The following is a 21,033-nucleotide window of genomic DNA, read 5'->3' as shown; positions in this document are numbered from 1 at the left end:
CTTTAATCCCAGCACTCAGGGAGGCAGAGGCAAGTGGATCGCTGTGAGTTCAAGGCCAGCCTGGTCTACAAAGCAAGTCCAGGACAGCCAAGGCTACACAGAAAAACCCTTTCTCGGAGAACAACAACAAAAAGTTTCTTAGGTTCTAGATGTATGGCACTGGTCCAGAGAGAGGCAGTCAGATGGAAAGTTGACTTGACAAAAGAGCAGGCTTGCAAGCCTGATTTTACTGTATGACTTTGAGCAAGACAACACACTGGACCCTAGTACAATACGGTGACTATTGCTTACTTACCAGGCTGTGGTAAAGATCACCTTGGAGAACTGAGGCATTACAGAGCTTTTCTGTTTGCTTTTGATTCGAACTCAGGGATTTGCATATGATAGGCAAGTGCTCTCTACTAGGGAGCTGTAACTCAAGCCATAAGAGAAGCTTCTAGAAGCTTCCTGACCATATTCAGTTTCCACAGGTATCCAGGCCTCAGGCAGGCAATAAGGTCCCAACTATAATGTAGGAGTAGGGGAGACCCAAGGGGCTTTCTCTCACCATGATGCTGCTCACGGCCTTTTGAACAGCAACTGTTTTCTTTTCCCAGAGGGCATCTTTGGAGTAAAACTATATGACCTGGTCCATAGATACTGCAGTGTGGCAAGCTGCTCATGGAACATTTATTCTGCTTTATCCCAGAAGGGGCCAGGCCACCTTACAGTGGAATTCCTGGTTACTTCTCAGCATATCCCATGTTTAAGGAAAGAAGCTGATCTGAATCAGGTAATGGGTAAGACCTCTGGGTCTAGAGACAGAGTGAACATCCACTCAAGCCCCAATGTACTTACTCCTGTAGGGCGGTAGTTCTCAACCTTCCTAATGCTGTGACCCTTTACTACAGTTCCTCATGTTGTGACGAACCCCCCCAACCGTAAAATTATTTTTCATTGCTACTTCCTAACTGCCATTTTGCTACTTCTATGAGTCATAATGTAAATGCCTGATACACAGGACATCTGACATGCAGCACCTATGAAAGAAAGGGTCCTTAGATGCCGCCCCCCACCAAAGGGGCCGCAGCCCACAGGTTGAGAACCTTGGATGCTGAATCTCACCAGCTTCATTTGTAGCCCTGGCAAAGCAGGGTTGGCTTAATATGAGCCACCCACGAGGAGGAGCCATTGACAAATCCTCTCACCTCCCAGTTACATCAGATTAATAGGAGCACCTCAGGGAGAGCCTTGATTTTTCCTTTCATTAACTGAGGGAGAAAACCCCAAAATAATCGTTACACTAGAAATTCTCAGAGAATGGTTTTTAAACCATCCTACAAATAGTCTTCAGAGGCTGGGTGTGGTGTGGCACACTGTTTAGTCCCAGAACTAAAACAGAGGCAGGCAGATTCTTTCTGAGTTCAAGGCCAGCCTGGTCTACGCAGGTCAACCGAGGCTATATAATATAGTAAGACCTTGTCTCAAAAGACCCAAACCAAGCTGGATCACGCCTTGAATCTTAGCACACAGGAAGCAGAAGGCGGATCTCTGTGAGTTCGAGGCTAGCCTGGTCTACGTAGTGAGTTCTAGCCAGGCTATGTAGAGAGATCCTGTCTCAAACACCCAGCACACAAAAAGGCCAAAACGAAATAAAACAGGAAGTTCATAAGAACAGGCCTCATATTAAAGAACTGCATAAGTTAGAAAGCAATTTAAGGCCTACAACTTTACTTGAAATCTGTTTTAAAAAACCAAAACAAACAAAAAACTCCAACAACAACAACAACAACAACAAAAACCAACTCCTCCTCAAAAAAAAAAAAACACAAAAAACAAAAAACCCTAGTGAAATATTTACCCTCTTCTCACAGATAGGGCTTGGAGGATTCAGAAAGAAAAAAAAAAGTCACAGACGTGGTAGAGCTGGGATTTCGAGCCTTGTAACTTACAAGTCAGCACTCTGCAATTCACAAGAGAATTTTGTTTTCACTGAGTACTGGGCCAACAGGACATTGTTTAGACACGTCTGAAAGGGCATTCAGGGACTAAGAGTGGAATGGCCAGGTTAGCAACGTAGGAAAAAATTGCAGCTGCCCAGAACGCTTGTGGCTACTCTGAAACAGTTTTCTCTGGTTCAGGAGGACTCAGATGGCATATGCTACCTCCACTCTTATATTTTTGAGAAATCTTTTATTAGAAGATGTCCCAGAAGGCAACAGTTTAAAATCAAGCAATTAATGATTACAACTAAATACAAAATTCCAGGTAAACTTACCTTTCAAAATAAACCAGACCCTTGCAACAGGAGGTTTTTTTGTTTTTTGTTTTCTTGTACAAAAACAGGTAACACCACTTTGCAAAAAGCATACAAAAATACAGTATTAAAAAAAAAGAAAGAAAGAAAGAAAGAAAAGATGCCCCCAGCATATAACCCAGCAGCAGCTTATAAAACACAAGCCATTCAGATGAGTCTTTAGTTTGTCCACCACTTGTCCTCCCAAGATAGTTCAGGGAGTCCCTGGGTGCCTGGAAGTCCTGCCCCCAGCAGGTAGAAGAACCACTTCCAAAGCTTCCTCTATGAGGCCAACAAGCAACTCACGGCCACTGTCATCCTGTCATTGTCAGCAGCTGATTCTTGAGAGCCACAGGTAGTACTTACTGCCTGTCTCCCACTGTTCCCCTACTTCCAAAAGGGCCCTCAGGAAGGAATCTGCCTTCCTGGGCAGAGTTCTGAGAAGGTGGACTCTTCTCTCCGGAAAAGCTTAAGATCTTCCTGAAGACGCCCACGTGACCCCTTGCTAGGTTGGGTGACTTTCCTAGATTGAGGGCCTTACCTTGATTCCACCTGGAGCTGCAGAACACAGCTGGAGCAAACTCTAATGTCACCCAGTTGAGCAGCACTCCTCCTAGAGGCACCCTGACCAACCCACCAGGAAGTAAGTGCACCCTCTGGGGGCACTGGGTGAATCCAAGCTCTGAATCTCTCTGTAAGGCCCAGATTCTGGGGAAAGGATGTGACTCAGGATGGTGGCTGCAGTGGCAGCAAACTCCTTGAAGTCGCTTGAGAAGGACAGGGTTGCGCTGGCCCAGCAGTTAAGACAGAGTAGGGATCTGACACGAGTGAGAAGCAGGTGGGAAAGAGGAAGTGGTAGGGCTCTTCCTTCCGAGAGAGGCATGGTACATCTGCCTCGAGAAAAGGTTCTAAGCTGGCCTTCAAATGGCCCTGCAGAAAGCACCGGGACAAGAAACATCGTTCAAAAGCCGGGATACCAAGCCTTCCCCAGGCCCCAGTCTACCAACCCTCTGGTCCCCCTGTGAAAGGATGCTGAGGTGCCCATTGCATAACAAAGGCAGGAAGAAACAAAAAAGTCCCTTGTGAGGATAGAAAGGTTCCTCTCTGAAAGGCCCAGAGAGCTCTTGAGACAAAGACTCTACAGGCCAAGCCCTTTAAAAGTTCTCAAAACCATAGCTTTGAGAGCGGAGGGAAGGGCAAGGCCTAACATTCTACTGTATCTTAAAGGTTTCCACTCCTCAGCTACTGTAAAGTGTCTGACGGTGAGGTAATGGTCCATGCTGATCAAGTCTGCGAGCTTGTCTTCCTTCACCCAGGACAGCTCGCTTGTCTCCTGGAAAACAGAGCCTCAGGGACAGCATCCAGGCCCAGCTGTCCTTGCATCATCCCCCAGAGACAGCAGCGGGAGCAGCATCCTTTCCTAGACTAAAGCTCCAGCACAGTGTGAGATTTCATGCGGGCTGCAGCTCTGACATCGACATCATCCACCACCTGTTGCATAGCATCTGTCAGCCTTTCCTCCCGGAGCTAGCTAGCGAGCTAGGCAGACCCCAAGTCTCCTTAGTCAGCTGCCTGCTGAGAAGCCAGAGGCGCCAGAGAAGGACGGCACTCCCAGGAATCAGGGGAAGAGGGAGAGTTGGGTTTCGAGGTTTCCATGAATGCAAGCCCTTATTGTGTGTGCACTGGCTGCAATGCATTCTGGGGTCTACTGTCTGGACTGGCCCCCACCATAACCAAATTGTGCAAATTACTAAAAGGGAAAGAGAGGTTAAAAAATAAACTTGTGTCTGAAAGACAGAGTAGTCAGGCTTTTTGGTCGGTTAGTAGCCACTGAGGTACGCGATTCTTTTTTGCAGTTGCTGTTGCCGACACCGGAGCTGCCTTTTCTCTGTAGCCATCTTCTTTTCAGCCCCCACCAGAGCCTGCAAGTATTCTAACGCCTTGCTTAGGATCACGACTTTGGGGGCCTTAGAGCAGCTGGCCAGGGTGGGCACCTGGTCCCGCAGGGCCAGGAACCGTGAACGGAGGTCATTCCTTCTTTTTCGTTCCAAGAAATTATGATTCTTCCTCTTGGTCACGTCCTCGGTATCGGAACTGACAGGTTTGGGGTGGCAGGACTGAGGAGCTTCGCTTTCCACGGGTGGGGGGCTCACAATCTCTTCCTCCTCCTCCTCCTCTTCCTCCTCCTCCTCCTCCTCTTTTTCCTTGGGAGCTTCTATCTCCAGAGACTCTTCTTGGGGACCCCTCTCTGGAGCCCCCTCTTGAGAGCAACTTTCTGGAGGAAAACGGGCAGCATAGTTATGCTGCTGTTGGTGGATGGAGATGTGGAAATGTTTCATGCAGGGGTCCAGGGGGTCTGCTCGCACCGTGATGGTGACCGGCTTCCGGATGTCCAGGGACCGCCTCTTCTCCACTGTCACCACGTCGATCTCTTCACCTTCTGTCCGAGAAGAGATATGAAGAGAAGAAACATATCCCGTGAGGAACACGTATATGCACACACCCTACAGCCTCGGCTCTAAGTGTCTAGGCTTGTGAGAGTAGATGACGTGTCCGTGACTCAGATATCAGCAAACTTAAAGCGAGGAGAGAGACCACCAATTCATTTACACTAAGGAAATGGCAGAGTTAAAAGGAGAAAGAAACAAGGAAAATAGTCTCCAGTTTCCTCCTGCACAACAAGGCTTGGATAAGAACAAAAGGCAGACCCAAGCCAACAGCCCCCAGTCTGTACAGGCTCTCTCCTCCCCCACTGAGGCGATGGAGAGAAAGAGCTACCGGCCTGGGACAAAGTTTAGCTATAAAGATCTTCCCCATTCGGGCTCTCTTTCATGCCCCATCAGAATTGTAAATGAGGGGGTCTGTGGGCAGGGTCGCCCTTTGTTCCTGCCCAGCACAGCCTGCGCTTGGGAATTGTTACTTTTCACAAGTTATAAATCCTATTATTTCCCCACCTCTCTATTCTGCCGTCCTTTCAGCTGAAGATGCAGAGACGGGAGGGCTACAACGGGTTCTCTTCAGCCACAGGGGGGAGGGGGGGTTTCCCCCAGGAGCATTTTGTCCCTGGGTTCAATGGGCTTCTAAAGCCATCCATCATTTATAGGTCATCTGCCCCACCCCCACCCCTGGACCAGAAGAGGGCTGTATTTATAATCGTAGGTCACGAGAGCCTCAGGAACTTCACAAAGGTACAAGGGACCATTTCCCAACGAGTTGCTCTAGAGGTGGGGGAAGGCGCAGTAGAGTGATCCAGATACAAAGGCCAAGATGCCAGGGACTCAGAGACACCAAGAAGTACCCCTACTACTCCCTGTCTGGAAGGTCTGTGAGATGAAGCCAATGTGATGAAGCAATTAGGGAAAGACCCTCCTGCTCCCCACATTTTTTAGTCCTCAACACAGAAGGCCACCTTTAAAGCATTCTGGCTGACAAGAGAAGAGCTCTGTTCTGCGCCTCCTTTGCATATCAGGAGGCTTGAGCCCCTTTGTCAGGAAGGTTTCCATTGTGTGGACAATCGCATTATTTCTCCATTAATAAAACCTGACCATTCAGCCCCCCTGGCCTCAAAGCCTGGGATTGGCTGGCCAAGCAGTGTTTGGAATGCTGTTTTCCCCAGCCCCTAATCCCTATTGGCCGAGCTAGGCCGTCAGTCACACTCCCCACCCCACCCCCTCATTGTTTGCAATCTGTTGCATTTTGTTCTAGGCCATGTGGCCAGAGAGTGAAATCAGAAGCCCACAAACAGATTCAGGTTAAAGGGCAGGTCAGAAAATGATTCAAGTTTCCGGACACCCCAAACCTTTCCTTTTCATTGTTAAATCTCACAGCACAGAAGGCTGGACCTAAGGAAGGTATCACTCAAGACACCTTTGCAGAAGGTAGTATCTGATCCTACAAGGACAGGGATGTCCCCAGCGGACATCCAAATTCATCTTTTCTCATTTTCAAAAGAAGCAGCAGAGGCCCAGATCAGACCCACCCTCTGTCCCTTTTAGGAGGGTCTGGGTCGCAAATAAAGGTCTCCAAACTTCCAAAGTGATGATCTGTCTCCTCTAACAGCCCCTTGTAGAGCTAGCTGGACCATCGCTTAGTTTCTTGATCACAAGGTTCCCATTTGAGCCGTTAGACAAACACAAGCTCCCCTGGCATGTTAAACACGGCCTTAACACAACGGCTCAGAGAAAAAGAGACTTTTAATTTGGTTCTCATCCTCCGCCCCCCCATAAATGTACAACAACTTCCCCATCCAATTCCCCGGTTCCCTCTCAAATGCCCCTGTCCTTTATCACTGCCGGCGACTTTTCTCTGTCTTGGTGAACCAGCCAAAGCTGCACCTGCGATAGCATCCTTTCCAGTATTCCTCATGAGTAAGGGGGGTGGGGGGTTACGAGGCTGAGTAACAGGGTGGTCCTGACCTCAGTGAGATCTGTCCCTCATCAGGACGAAGGGAGGCCTGACCCTCAACACCAGTTCTTCTCCCAGACGGAGTGGGTGTCGCCTGAACATTTGTCAAGCGCAGAAGGGCAGCTGAAGCCCACTTGTGTAGAGGGAGAGAGGTCGGACACCTACTGAAAGCCAAAGCAACAGGCATGGTGTAAGACCCTTCTCAAAACAAGCTATGAGGAAGTCCCCTAAATATCAAGGGAGACTCGGGTAGAGGCTTTGGGAAAAGAAGCTGGCTAGACAGCAGGAAGCAGGGATTCTCACTCCACCGATTTCCTGTCTCCGAGCCTCACTTTTCCCATCTGTTAAAGGGGGCCTTTATTTTCTGACCCCCACCTGTGCCACAGGTCACTGGTGATGATGCTGTCTACGTGGTTAGGAGAAGGACTGGGACAAGAGAAGAGAATTAACAACTTAAAGTAAAGCCGGTAAGGAGATTGAAGGTTTTGGGTGGACGAAGGCTTTTTTTTGGTTCTGCACAAAAGGTTCCTTAGTCTTTTCTCCCCTAGGGAAGTGTGAGTTTCCCAGGCAAAGAGGCAGCAGCAGCAACAACAACAACAACAACAACAAAAAGCTTCAAGCTTGGAGAGTGACTCTTCAGGGAAACCCTTTCAGCTTCCCAAGGACAGAAATCCCCTACAGTCCAACCCGAGTATTGTCCTCTCAAAGCGCCAACCCTCACTGTGTTGCCCATGTCCCCTGGGGCTCCAATCACCGTCAGAGGGACGCTGGCTCCCTCCCCACTTCTCCAAACTGTTTACCAACACACCCACGTGCCAGACAGGCACAGCTGGGGGCTACACCGACAGCTTCGGTCAGAAAATGGGGAGGTGATGGAAAGGTTTGAGATCCAATGCCTGATCTCAGACAGCGGTAGAGCTCTGGCCACCCATGAGGTGCCTCCCTCTTAGCTAGCCCGGGGTGGTCCTTACCGGAGTCGCTGGGGCTCTCGGACCCGGAGCAGGCCTGGGTCTTGGGCTCGCCCAGCTGACACGGGGTGGCAGGCGTCGGGTTACTGGTTTCCAGACCAGGAGTACCGTCGGGGATAGCCGGAGCTTTGGGCAGGGTCCCCCGGGGCGCGCCTGGGGCGAGCCTGTCGCTCACCGCTCTCTCCAGCCTTTCCCGGGCGGAGAAGCCGCTCCACATGCAGTCACGACGGATGATGGAAGCATAATTCCTGCCCCAAGCTTTCGAGTGGCCCCGAGATTCCGCCTCGTCCCCAGGACCCCCTCCGGGCCACGGCTCCCCGGGACTAATCCCAGAGGCTGGGTCCCCGGCGCCGGGACCGGAGCCCCAGGGAGGCGACGTGGGGGGCGACGGCACCAGCTCGAATTTCTTCCAGATGTCCTCGCTGGGCGCCGTGGAGCGGTAGAAATCCTCTCCGCAGTCATAGTCGTAGAAATAGTGCTGGTACGAGTCGAAGTCCATGTCCGCTCCCTGCGGGAGGGAAGGGGAGACGTGCTGACTGCGGTCCGGGCCGAGGGAAGAGGCGGCTCCGAGTCCCTCGCCGCAGCCAGCTGCCGGGCTCTGGTCCCTCCCCAGGCCCACCAGCTTGCAGCACGCGCCCTGGCTCCTGGTCCCGGGAAGCCTGGCGTGGGGGGTCAGCTCGCTCAGGGCAGCACGCAGCAAGCCGACCAGGCTGCAGGGAGCGAGTTCAAAGCAAACTTTGCCAGCACCGCCCGGAGCGCAGCTCCCGGGGCACAGCAGGGCCGGACGGGGGCGCGCTGTCTCGAAGGCAGTCTGCAGCCTTGCTGCCCGCCCGTCCCCTGGGGACCCGTGCCCGGGCCACCCGCAGCCTCACCTCGCTCCCGCCGCCCGCCACCTGGAGCGGAGCGGCTCCCCGCCGGCTCGGGGAAGCCCGGCAGCCCGCACACACACACATGCGCGCCACCGAGCGCGTGGCCCCGCACTCACGAGCGCGCCCCCCGTGCGCGCTCCCCCCGCCTCGCTCGCACACGGCAGCCAGGACGCTCCCGGGATCGACGCGGGAGCGCGATCTGCAGGCGCATTGTTTCCGGACTGCTTTATATCTCGTCGCGTGCCCGGGGCTTGGGGACCAGGAGGGGGGGTGGTCCCTAGGAGACAAGCCCCTCCCCCTCCCGCCCCTCTCTCCGCTGGCGACAGGTGGGGCCGGCCCCACCTCCTGGCTGCACTGGTCGTTTTCTGTTTTATCCCTTGAAGCCCCCCTAATAAATTGCACGCTGGGGAGCGCTGAGCAGGAGAGCTGATGCAGCCCCGCAGTCTCCTGGTGGAGGCGTGACTCCTCAGAGAGGCTCTGGCAGTCCGGGCGACCTAACTAAAGCGGTGCTCCCCGCCTACTCATAGCCAAGGACTGGAGCTGCTCCCCGCCCCACCCTGCTAGCCTACTTCCCAGGGCGCGCCCCACTGGGTTCAGGTGCGTCCCACCCATGACAGAGGTGGGGGCCCGGGGGGTGGGCACACACTGCACCTCCATCGCGCCACCTGGCGGCCCTAGTAGGCCCTGAACCCAGGCTTCTTCAACTGCTTAGCCCATTCCTTAGCTCAGTGGCTCAAAGCCTAAATAGCGGTGAAGATTCCGGGCTATGAAGCCTGCAACATATGACCTCTCGGAGTCCCAGTTTCAAAACCTGTGAAATGAAGGGATGGTAATGACCTCACAGGGTCGCCTGGGAGAATTTGTTTACCAAAAAGATAGAGCATCTTGGGAAGGGACATGAGAGAATGAGACCACCACCTGCTTAGCCCCTGGGGAGGGTAGTGAGACCCCTGCCCCCCATCCAGGTCATAGCTGACACTTGATCCCTCCTTCACAGCCCTGGCTCCCAGTATTCACCCTCCACCCAACACTCTCTGATGAGCTGTTTTAGAGACTGGGTACTGGGCCAGGGCCGGGCGTGTGGGGGTGGGGTAGGGGTGGGGTATGGAAACTTCATTCAGGTCTCTGTTTTGTACTCCCTAGCTGTGGGATCAAGGTGCTTGAAGCTTTGCCTGGAATCCCTGGCCAAGACGATGAATATATAATTCCTTTGTGTTATCGTACACAGGCTACCTTCGGAAGAAGAAGAAGAAGAAGAAGAAGAAGAAGAAGAAGAAGAAGAAGAAGAAGAAGAAGAAGAAAGGGGGGAGGGAACCCCTCTAACTATACAGCCTGAGGTTTAGGTCTAAGGAAAGCAACTTAGGATCGCAGCCAATACATCTCGATGCCGCCTCCACCTGGCATCACGGTCTGGTGTCTCGTTGTCTGCATCCTTCTCATCCTCCCACTCCTTCTGTCTAACTTCTCCAAACTACCCGCTGCTGTCATCCTAACCGACTGAAGCCAGAAGCATAAACACTCCTCTTTGTTTTGGGATAGGGGACGGGAGGCATGAGATGACCCATGAGTTGGGTGAGAAGGCAGGGTGTTGTGTGACTGTCCGTTTCCCGTTTGTTGTGTCTAAGGTGTGTGGGGGACATCCTTGGAGGCAAGGATTGGCTCTTTTTTTGCTTTGTAGTCCCTGCACCCTGCACCAGAATATGACTTCTGGCAATATTTATGTAATGACTCCCTGAGTGACCTAGCCAACCAGAGTTTATTGACATGGCCCAGAAAAGGCTCCCGGGTTCCTTGCAGCCCTGGTGCAGAGTAATTAGACTGTTTTTTTTGGGGGGGGGGTCTTGTTCTCAGGCTTGTGGGTGTCAGGGTGGTTGCTGTACTGTCCAGGGGTCTTGGTTACAATGGCAGAAACCAACATAAGCAGGAAAGTAACTTCTTAAAATTTTTTTATTTTATTTTATGTGCCTTGGTGGTTTTGCCTGTATGTATGTTTATGTGAGAGTGTTGGATCCTCTGGAACTGGATGGAGTTACGGACAATTGTGAGCTGCCATAATGGTGCTGGGAATTGAACCTACATCCTCTGGAAGGATCCACTGAGCTACCTCTCTAGCCTGAAATTTTTCTTTTTTTCTTTTTCTTTTTTTTTTTTCAACACTAACAATATCTTTATTTTTTAACTGGTGATGTTTCTGCTGCTTTGGTATCTCTTCCCAGACAACTCAATTCTAGAACTGGGTCACTTGGCCCTTTCTCTTCTTGTCGCCTCCCAGTTCAAAATGCTTGCACCTCTTAATGGCCAGCATCCTCTTGGATCTGCAGTTGGGCTCAACACACTCAAGCCTGAGCACAGTCTTCTTCGTGGTTTTGGCTTTCTTTCTGAAGATTGTCTTTGTCTGCCCTCCGTAGCCGCTCTGCTTGCGATCGTAGCGCTGCTTCCCTTGGGCGTACAGGGAATCCTTGCCCTTCTTATACTGGGTCACTTTGTGAGGCTGGTGCTTGCCACATTTCTTACAGAAAGTTCTTCTGGTTTTATGTACGTTGACCATCTTTGTACTAGAAGTGTCTATGCAATCGATGAAAGTGAGACTCGGCATCTGCGTTCACCACCTCCCACAGGCCGAACAGGAAAGGGCTTTTTTTTTTTTGGTTTTTTGAGACAGAGTTTCTCTATGTTTCAATGGCTGACCTGACTCGCTTTTTTTTCCCCCTGACTCGCTTTATAGACCAGCTGGCTTCGAACTCACAGAGTTCACCTGCCTTTGCCTCCCAAGTGCTGGGATTAAAGGCAGGTGCACCACCACACCCGGCCCATTGGAAAAAATAACTTTTTTGTTTTGTTTTGTTTGGTTTTTTTTGAGATAGGGTTTCTCTGTGTAGCCCTGGCTGTCCTGGATTTGCTTTTGTAGACCAGGCTGGCCTTGAACTCCCAGGGATCCACCTGCCTCTGCCTCCCGAGTGCTGGGATTAAAGGTGTGCGCCACCACCGCCCAGCAAAAAATGACTTTTAAGGGAGAAATTGTTGCATAAAATTCACAGGAGGGCTGGACATGGCGGTGCATGCCTTTAATCTCAGCACTAGGGAGGCAAAGGCATGTGGATCATTGTGAGTTCGAGGCCAACCTGGTCTACAAAGCGAGTCCAGGACAGCCAAGGCTACACAGTGAAACCCTGTCTCAATTAAAAAAAAAAATCATAGGAGACTGGGAATCTATGTTGGGAAAATGTTTGTTTGTTTGTTTGTTTTTGAGACAGGGTTTCTCTCTGTAGCCTTGGCTGTCCTGGACTCGTTTTGTAGACCTGGCTTGCCTTGAACTCACAGAGGTCTGTTTGCCTCTGCCTCCTGGAGTGCTGGGATTACAGGGCATGTGCCATGGCTCCCTGCCATTTCTTTCTTTCTTTCTTTCTTTCTTTCTTTCTTTCTTTCTTTCTTTCCTCCTCCTCCTCATCTTCTTCTTCTTCTCTCTCTCTCTCTCTTAAATTTTATTTATTTATTTATTTATTTATTTATTTATTTATTTATTTATTTATTTTTAAATAGATTCTTTTTTTTTTTTTTTGAGACAAGGTTTCTCTGTGTAGCCTTGGCTGTCCTAGACTTGCTTTGTAGACCAGGCTGGCCTCGAACTCACAGTGATCCGCCTGCCTCTGCCTCCCGAGTGCTGGGATTAAAGGCGTGCGCCACCACGCCCGGCTTTTAAACAGATTCTTACTCTGTTGCTCAGGCTCACCTAGTACTCACTACATAAGGCCAGGCATGGTGGCTCATGCCTTTATTCTCAATACAACCTTCTAATGCTATAATGTAAGCTATGCTCCAATTCACTTGCTGGAGAGACTACTGCCTGATTAAAGATTTTAATGTAGTGGGGGCATAGTGGCACACACCTGCAACCCTAGCTGCATGGGAAGCTAACCACTTGAGCATTGGGCAATTTGAAACCCTGTCTCAAGAACTAAAATGATTTTTCTTCAGGGGTAGGAATTGAACCTAGAGTCTGATGTAGGCTGGGCAAAAGCTGCATCCCTGAGCCATATCCCCAGACCAAAAGTACTTATTATATAGCTAAGAAAGCGTTGGTGCTAGTCCAAAGGATCCAGGCAGTAGAGAAAGCCAGAGATCATCGAAGATTTGCATTGGTAATCACCAGCAACATCCAGCTAGATCTCTCTGGGTATGAAAAGCTGGTCCAGAGACAGGGAAGATGGAAGCATCATTCTTTGAAGGCTCCCGGTTCATCCCCCACCTTACTTATGCGCTGGCTCACCCAGCACTTCTCGGAAAAGCCATTGTGCTCCCCAAGTTACTCCACCCGCAGGGAGAGAAGGCACTCAGCAACAGACAGAGAAATCCAGTGTGCTCCAAAGCCTCACTTCCCCTTATAAATTAATGAATTGGCATCTGATTTGAAATATCAGTCTCATGAGCCTGGTTAATGTGTTTCTGTTCCGAGGAGATGCTGCAGCTTTTAGGACTAACAACTGTGGTTTCTGAGTTAATGTCTGGACCCAGCACGGTGATAAATTCACCAAGCTAACAAATGCTGCCCTAGAGACATCCAAATTATCTGGAATTTTGTTGTTGTTATTGCTCTAATTCATTAATATATATATGCTATATACACATATATGTGTGTGTGTGTGTGTGTATATATATATATATATAGTATCTATACGGGGGGCGGGGAGGTGTATGAAAGAGAGAAGACAATTTGTGGGAGTCAGTACTTCCATCCCGTGGGTCTCGGGGATTAGCCTCTGGTCACTGGGTTTGGCAGTAGGTGCCTTTACCCACTGAGCCACCCTACTGGTCCTAATGTTTTGTTTTTATTTCTTTGAGACAGATGCATCTAACACAAGTTATCCTTTGAACTCACTATGTAATTAAGTCTGCCTTGAACTCTCGATCCTTTTGCCTCCACCTCCCATGTGCTGGCATTGCCTGCATTAAAAAATGTTATTTATTTGTCTAGGTGGGGTCTTTGTTTTTTTGTTTTTTGAAAAAAGAAACTTCTGTCAATTCTTCTGTCTTAATGCTGCAACCTCCCAAGTAGTGCAATATCTATCACTTACTTATTTACTTTTTTTTTTTTTTGCTTTAAGACAGGGCCTCACTCTGTAGTCCATGCTGGCTTTGAACTCATAGAAATTCTAAGGGATAGGTGACCTACGAATTTAGTTGCAGTATAACCAAATAGTCAAAAGCATGGATATTGACTATTTGTTTACTTAAAACCTGAGGGCTCTTTAGGTAACTCAGAGGGCAAAGGCATTTGCCTTCAAGCCTGACTACCTGAGGACAACATTTAATTTAATTTTGTTATTGCCTGTATAGTCAAGGGTGTGTGTGTGTGTGTGTGTGTGTGTGTGTGTGTGTGTGTGTGTGTATGTGCGCGTGCGCACGCGCGTGTTATCAGCCCAACTCTTTACCACTTCTCTTTGAAGTCTTTTTTCAGTTGATTTGTTTCATTTTTCTTTTGTTTTTATGTACCTATTAGGTATTGAAGCACAGTCTCATTCACACCAGCTACAAAGGTTGCTTCATTCAGTTCAGCATACCAGGTTATGGATCTTTCAGTTACTTGTCTCTTGGAATCGTTGTCTGGGGTCTGTTTGTCTCCCTGTTTGAATCTGATCTTAGTGGTTTCTTGGCAGGCTTCACCAGTCTCAGGCTAGAACTTCCCTTGGCTATGATCCTGGAAATCCCCCCTGCTTCTCTCCTGTGTTGATGGTCTGTCATCTAGAGCTTATTTCTTCCTCTTTTTTGATTTACTTCCTCACTCTGGCGAAGCACATCCTCCAACATCTGCCTGAGAAAGTGTACTTGGACAGAAAAAAAAAATCTGATATTCAGCCTTACTGAAGTGGTATTTATTATAACCTTGTCTTTGGCTGATAGTTTGGCTTGGTATAAAATTCTATTTTATTTCCTCTGAGAATTGTAAAGGTGTTGCTTTCTTGTTTCCAGGCAACTTGTAGTGTATTGAGAAGACTGATATCATTTGTTCTACAATCCTTTGTATGTGACCTGTTTTTCTTAATACTCTGAGGCTGTACTTTATCTCTAGCATTCTGAATTTAATAATGAGCTCTTGTGTAAATCTATTGTAATAAAGAATTTGATTGGCCTTTGTCCCTGGTCCTTGGGAGACAGGAAGTGAGTCTTGGAATTCCCCTCGTATCAGGAATATCTTTGTTATTCATGGTGGCCTCAATAGTTTGTATTAATAAGGTGGTTCATGGTGGACCCTTATGTGGTTTAAGATGACTCATGCCAGAGAGACCAACTATGTGACTGATTATTGGTGCTTTGAGCCATCTGGTATCAATCTAATCTCTGGGGAGATGATATAGAGCCAGAAATGAGTTCGGTCATTTTGATAATGATCCCAGCAATGATATCTACCACATCATGGACCCCGTCCCATTCACAATATGGACACTGAAGCTCAGGATTTTTGTGAGGTTACTAATTTTTGTTACAATTATATATATATGTGTGTATTTTTTTTTCCTTTTTGGTTTTTCCAGACAAGGTTTCTCTGTGTAGCCTTGGCTGTCCTGGGCTAGCTTTGTAGACCAGGCTGGCCTCGAACTCACAGTGATCGGCCTACCTCTTCCTCCCAAGTGCTGAGATTAAAGGCGTGGGCCACCATGCCCTGCTACAATTATATTTTAAAATGTATTTCCTAACTGTTTTTCTTTATTCTCTAAATGTTCCCTCTCTTTCTCCTCTCTCTCCACTTTCTCTTTTCTGTTGTCATTGTTTTTTGTTTTTTGTTTTCCCCAGAGTTTGAATTTATAATCCTATCTCATGTCAAATTCACTATGTAGCCCAGGTTGGTTCTGAACTTGTGATCCCCTGCAACATAATGCTACGCTTCTCTAAATGATCTTTTTCTTTTTCCTCTGGTACAGTTGTTCCTTCCCTCCCCTACCTGACGCTACTGTATGGGGCAAAATTAATGCCATATTCTATATGTAATTTATATCCTACAATTAATGCCATGGTCTGTGAGAAAGTTGTCCTCCAGGTGATTCCACTACTTCCTGCATCCTGGGAAAGACCATGCACTGCCATAAACTAAACCTGCCAGCACTCCCCAGAAGATGCAATTAACACCCAATGATCTTTGGAGATTCAGCCTCCTGGACCCAACCTGCTGGAAGATCTACACTCCTGAGACTCACAGCTTTCCCTGGAGATCCGGCCTCCACCCAGCCTGTCTAAAGGACTGCATTCCCGAGGCTCACGACCCCCACTTATGGTTTTGTCCTTGCTTTCCTGTGACCTCCACCCCCTAATTACAGTCTTTCCTTATAAACCCAGTGTCCTTGAAGCTCCGGTATCACTCTCCTATCCTGCTGCCTCAGGAAGGACTGTGATCCGAAGCTCTGAGCTCGTAATACAGGAACCTGTGTTTGTTGCATCAGTATCGAGTCCTGGTGGTCTTTTTTTGGGGGGGAGGTCTCTCGATCTGGGTAATCTCGGCATAACACTACTAATGAATTTTTTTCTTTAAGACTTATTCATAGCAGGGCGTGGTGGTGGACGCCTTTAATCCCAGCACTAGGGAGGCAGAGGCAGGCGGATCACTGAGTTCGAGGCCAGCCTGGTCTACAAAGTGAGTCCAGGACAGCCAAGGCTACGCAGAGAAACCCTGTCTGGAAAAACAAACAAACAAACAAAACAAAACAAAAAGATTTATTCATTTATTTATTTATTACATATACAGTGTTCTGCCTGCATGCCTACACACCAGGAGAGGGCACCAGATCGCATTACAGATGATTATGAACCACCACGTGGTTGCTGGGAATTGAACTCAAGAACCTCTGGAAGAGCAGTCAGTGCTCTTAACCTTTAAGCCAAATCTCCAGCCCCAACGAATGAATTTTATATTAATTATAAAGCTTGACGTTTTTCCTCCCCCCCTTTTTTTCTATTCCCCTTTGAATTCTTCATTGTTTGTTATACCCTGTGGTTTTGTTGTTGTTGGACTTTCTCAAATGCATGATGAGCCTTGCCACATGCCTTTAATCCCAGCACTCGGGAGGCAGAGGCAGGTGGATCACTGTGAGTTCGAGGCCAGCCTGGTCTACAAAGCGAGTCCAGGACAGCCAAGGCTACACAGAGAGACCCTGTCTGGGGCCAGGGGTGGGGGGAAAGATTAATCTGAGCTGGGCAGTAGTAGTGCACACCTTTTAATCCCAGCTCTAGGGAGGCAGAGGCAGGTGGATCTTTGAGTTGGAGGCCAGCCTGGTCTACAGTGGGAGTTCTAGAACAGCCAGGGCTACACAGAGAAACCCTGTTCCAAACAAAATATTTTATTTTATATGTATGAGTGTTTGTGTGTGTGCACCACATACATGCCCGGTACCCAAAGAGGGTCAGAAGAGGGTGTGTCCCCTAGAACACAGAGTTACAGATGGTTGTGAACTATCACGTAGCTGCTGGGGAGCGAACCTGGGTCCTCTGAGAGAGCAGCCAGTGTTCCTTACCACTGAACCATCTCTCTAGCCCCGCCCCCTTTTTTTTTCACTTTCTCGATAGTGTCTTGGATTCATAAAACATTAGTTAATTATGAAAAATTGGCTTCGTGGTTTAAACTTTTAAATTTTTATTTATTTATTTATTTGGTTTTTTTGAGACAGGGTTCCTCTGTGTAATAGCCCTTGCTGCCCTGGAACTCTCTCTGTGGACCAGGTTGGCCTTGAACTTACAGCAATCCACCTGCCTCTGCCTCCTGAGTGCTGAGATTTAAAGGCATGTGTCACTGTGCCCAGTTTTTATTTATTTATTTATTTTTGTTTTTGTTTTTATTATTTTATTTTATTTATATGGGAGCTTTTCCGGCGTGTCTCTCTGTGCGCTGCGCGTGTGTGCCTAGTGCAGTCAGAGGCCAGAAGAGGCCATCAGGTCGCCTGGAATTAGAGTTACAGATGGTTCTGAGCTACCATGTGGACCTTGGGAATTGAACCCAGATCCCTAGAAGAAGTGCTAGTGCTCTTAGTCTCTGAGCCATCTCTCCAGCCCCTTCTGCTTTATGGAATTGGTGGTGGTGGTAGTGAGTGAACATGTGTGGATGTCAGAGCTGTCTCTCTCCTTCCACCTCCATGCGGGTTTAAGGGATAAAAATCAGGTTGTCAGGTTTGTGTGGCGAGGGATATGGCTCTTTTCCTTTCTTTTTCTTATCTTTTTATTCTCTCTTTTTCTTTCTTTCTTTAAATTTATTTTCATTCTGTGACAGAGTCTTGGCTGAGACTGGCCTTGAACTCCTAATTTTTTTGCCTTCACCTCCCAAGTTCCAAGATTGCAGGCATCAATCACTGCACCCTTTTTTTTTCATCTTTTAAAAATAATAAAAAGTATATGTGTGTGAAAGATTTGTTTTTAAAATCTGATTTATTGTCTGTCAATGTTTGGTTTTTATACTTTTTTTTTTTATAGACCTATATACCCGGAGTCATGTAGAAATTTCTCACTCGAAGTCAGGTGTAACAGCACATGCTCTTAATCCTAGCTCTCCGGAGGCAGAAGCAGACCAGCCTGGTCTGTACAGAGAGCTCCAGGTTAGCCTCTGAGATCCTGTCTCAAAACAAAAACTCAGGTAAATTGGGAATGAAAATGGAACGAGTTTAAGGTGCCTCAGCACAAAGGTTTTTAATGTCCCTGTGTAGCCCAGGCTAGCCAGCAATGTCCATGTAACCCAGGCTAGTCATGAACTCAGATCTTTCTTCCTCAGCCTTCAGAGTGCTGGGATTACAAGTGTGAGCCACTATGCCTGCCTGAGTTTTTTTATTTTGATAAAATCTAATTTATTTATTTTTGCTATTGTTACTTGTGAATATTGGTGTCATATTTAAGAATCAATTACAAAATCCAAGGCCTTATAGACTCATCTGTGAGGCCTTTGAAGAGTAGAGTTATGGTTCTTATATTTAGATATAGATCGTTGTGTGCATGCACGTGTGTGGGTCATACATGTGTGATGTATGCTCATGTGTATGTATGGGTGTGCACAGAGGCCAGAGGGGGTCATGGGGTGCCCTTCCCTATCATTCTCCACTTTCCTTTCCTCTGTTTTGTGCTTTTGAGACAGGGTTTCTCTGTATAGCCCTGGCTGTCCTGGAACTTACTCTGTAGACAAAGCTGGCCTCAACTCAGTACCTGCCTCTGCCTCCCAGGTGCTGGTGTTAAAGGCACCTGCCACCACTGTCTGCCTCCCCTCATCCTCTCTTTCTTTGAGGCAGGGTCTCTTCACTGAAATCGGAGCTTGTCTTTTTGGATAGGCTGGCAGCCAGCCAACAAGCCCCAGCAAGCATCCTGGGTCTGCCTCTCTCCACGCTGGAGTTACAGGTCTGTGTGAGACCACACCTGGCTACTGGCTGGGATCTGACCTCCGGTCCGTGCGCTTGTAGGCGAGTGCTCCTGAACATGGGGCCACCTCTCCAGCCCCGGATATTTAGACCCATTTGCGTTTTCTCTTCCTGTTTCTCTATCTTCTCTTTTGTTTGAGGCAGGTTCTTGTTACGTAGCACAGACTAGCCTGGAAGCCATCCATTCTCCTGCCTCAGTCTCTGGGGTTCTGGGGTTCCAGGCATTAGACATTACACCTAGCGTGAGTTTGTTCTCCTGTGTGATATGAGGTGTGTACACAGCCCCCCCTCCCCCTTTATCTTTCTTTCTTTTCGTCCTTGTGAGTTTAAGCATCTTTTTCCTATACCATCTGCAGCATCCGTGAGACTGCAGGAGTGAGTGGAGATAAGCAGGCATGCTCCAACCCTCACACTCAGCCAGAAGCCTGCTCTTCCTCTCACACTCCAATCCTTACTTTCATTCATCAGATTGGGTCTGGTGGTGTGGAGGGCTTTCTTGAGGAGGGAAATTCGATCTGGGCCTTGAAGATGTCTAGGATTCCAGGGGCTGGGAATGTAGCATGCTTAGGGCTCTGAGTCTGAGGCCCAGCCCTGCACAAAACAGATTTCCAAGTAGAAATGAAGAGAAAGGTGGCAGAGGACAAGAAAGAAGCATCTGAAGCAGTTGCCCAGATTAAGAGCTAATTTTTCATTCCATATCAGCCGTTCTGTTATCTCGGCTTGGGTTTCACTGCAAAGCCCCCGCCCCCCCCCCCCTAGAACCCTCTAAGGAATGTGGCCTTGCCCTAAGCACAGTGGGAAAAGGGTTCTAGGGACTTTGCTTAGCTCTGCAGACAACCCAAGGAAGTGGCCAGGCCCTCGGGACAACAGCAGCTTTCGGAAACAAAGAAAAGTGTGTTGTGCAGAAGATGTCTCCTCTTGAAAGCTGTGTAAAGCTGGACCAGCTTCTACCAACCCTCAGTTTCCCCATCTGTAAGATGGCTGTCCTCACCTGGCAGTGCAATGCAGCATCCAATTGCACTCTGCTTACTGTGGTGACTTGCCCAGCCTAGAGAACGTCCAAAGTATCAGTTTTCTGCTCTTAAAAATAAAAATAAAAATAAAAATAAACAAAATAAAATAAACCAGGGGGTAGGGCTTGAGGCAAATGATCTGTGATTTCCCAGCCAAGGCTTGACTGCCTGCCAGGGAAGCTGCAGAGAACACGATGGTGGAATCAGAGGTTTGGGGAGCAGAGGAGCCAGGTGGAGCTCCACTTTGGGAAGATCACTTCCCAGGATTCTAAGCACAGTGAGGGAAGGAGTGTTCCAAGCTCGGCTCTTGGTCTGACTGCCTCCTTTTCCTTCTGTGTGGACATCCTGCCTTGCTTCCTAGGGCGGCCCTTCCAGTTTGCCAGAGAGCCGATAACTGGGAAGGGAGAGCAAGCCCCTGGGCCTGAAGGGCTGACGTAGCCATCCTGAGCTACAGCGTGCCTGCGGAGGCCAGGGGACAACCTATTGGGGTCGTTTCTTCCTCACCACCATAGATTCCAAACTCAGCAAGCATTTTAACCCATTGAGCCATCTCGTTGGCTCTAAACTATTTGTTTGTATGTATGTTTGTTTGTTTATGTGTATGTATATGCGGGTGTAAATGCAGGTGTGTGCAGGTGCTGGAGGGGGCCAGAAAAGGGTGGTGGATCTCCTGTAAATGGACTTACATTTAGCTATGAGTTGCCAAAGGTGCTAGAAACCGAACTCTGGTCCTTTGCAAGAGCAGTGCACTCTATTAACCAACTGCCGAGGCATTTCTCCAGTGTGCGTGCATGTGTATGTGTGTATGTATGTCTGTGTATGATGCAAGATTGTGTGTGTGTGTGTGATGTGTGTCTCTGTGTCTGTGATGCATGATGTGTGTGTATGATGTGCATGTGGTTGTGTGTGTATGAGGTGTGTGTATGATATGTGTGTTTGTATATATACTTGTGTGTATGTGATGTGTGCACAGTGTGTGTATACATGATGTGGGTATGTACAATGTGTGTATGTGTGTATGATGTATGTGTGTATTATGCGTATATGTGTATATATGTGTGTGATGTGTATGTGGTTATGTGTGTATGAGATGTGTGTATAGTACGTGTATATGATGTATATATG

The 21,033-nt window shown here is 48.3% G+C and overlaps 2 protein-coding genes across 3 annotated transcripts; both read right to left on the bottom strand.

Annotated features, from left to right (window-relative positions):
* Positions 1-2,152: 2,152 nt before the first annotated feature.
* On the bottom strand, positions 2,153-9,044 carry MYCL (MYCL proto-oncogene, bHLH transcription factor). 2 transcript variants are annotated; one of them, XM_084785608.1, is made up of 3 exons: positions 8,859-9,044; positions 7,651-8,155; positions 2,153-4,715 (listed from the first exon to the last, which is right to left on the bottom strand). In XM_084785608.1, exons 2-3 carry the CDS (start codon positions 8,144-8,146, stop codon positions 4,096-4,098), a joined length of 1,116 nt encoding a protein of 371 aa, XP_084641734.1. In that variant the 5' UTR covers positions 8,147-8,155; positions 8,859-9,044; the 3' UTR covers positions 2,153-4,095. The 2 variants fall into 2 exon arrangements, with proteins under 2 accessions (XP_084641734.1, XP_084641733.1); XM_084785607.1 differs by lacking the exon at positions 8,859-9,044 and adding an exon at positions 8,520-8,730.
* Positions 9,045-10,727: 1,683 nt separating this feature from the next.
* On the bottom strand, positions 10,728-11,112 carry LOC311599760 (large ribosomal subunit protein eL42-like; the record flags this gene model as incomplete). The annotated part of the gene is made up of 1 exon (XM_084785734.1): positions 10,728-11,112. The coding sequence occupies one exon, from the start codon at positions 11,110-11,112 to the stop codon at positions 10,744-10,746; it is 369 nt and encodes a 122-aa protein (XP_084641860.1). The 3' UTR covers positions 10,728-10,743.
* Positions 11,113-21,033: the final 9,921 nt, after the last annotated feature.

This window comes from Acomys minous, assembly GCF_964271855.1.
Source record: "Acomys minous genome assembly, chromosome: 6".
Classification (NCBI taxonomy): Eukaryota; Metazoa; Chordata; class Mammalia; order Rodentia; family Muridae; genus Acomys; species Acomys minous.
The sequence above is the reverse complement of the archived record's forward strand: the minus strand, read 5'-3'. Positions and strand labels throughout refer to the sequence as shown.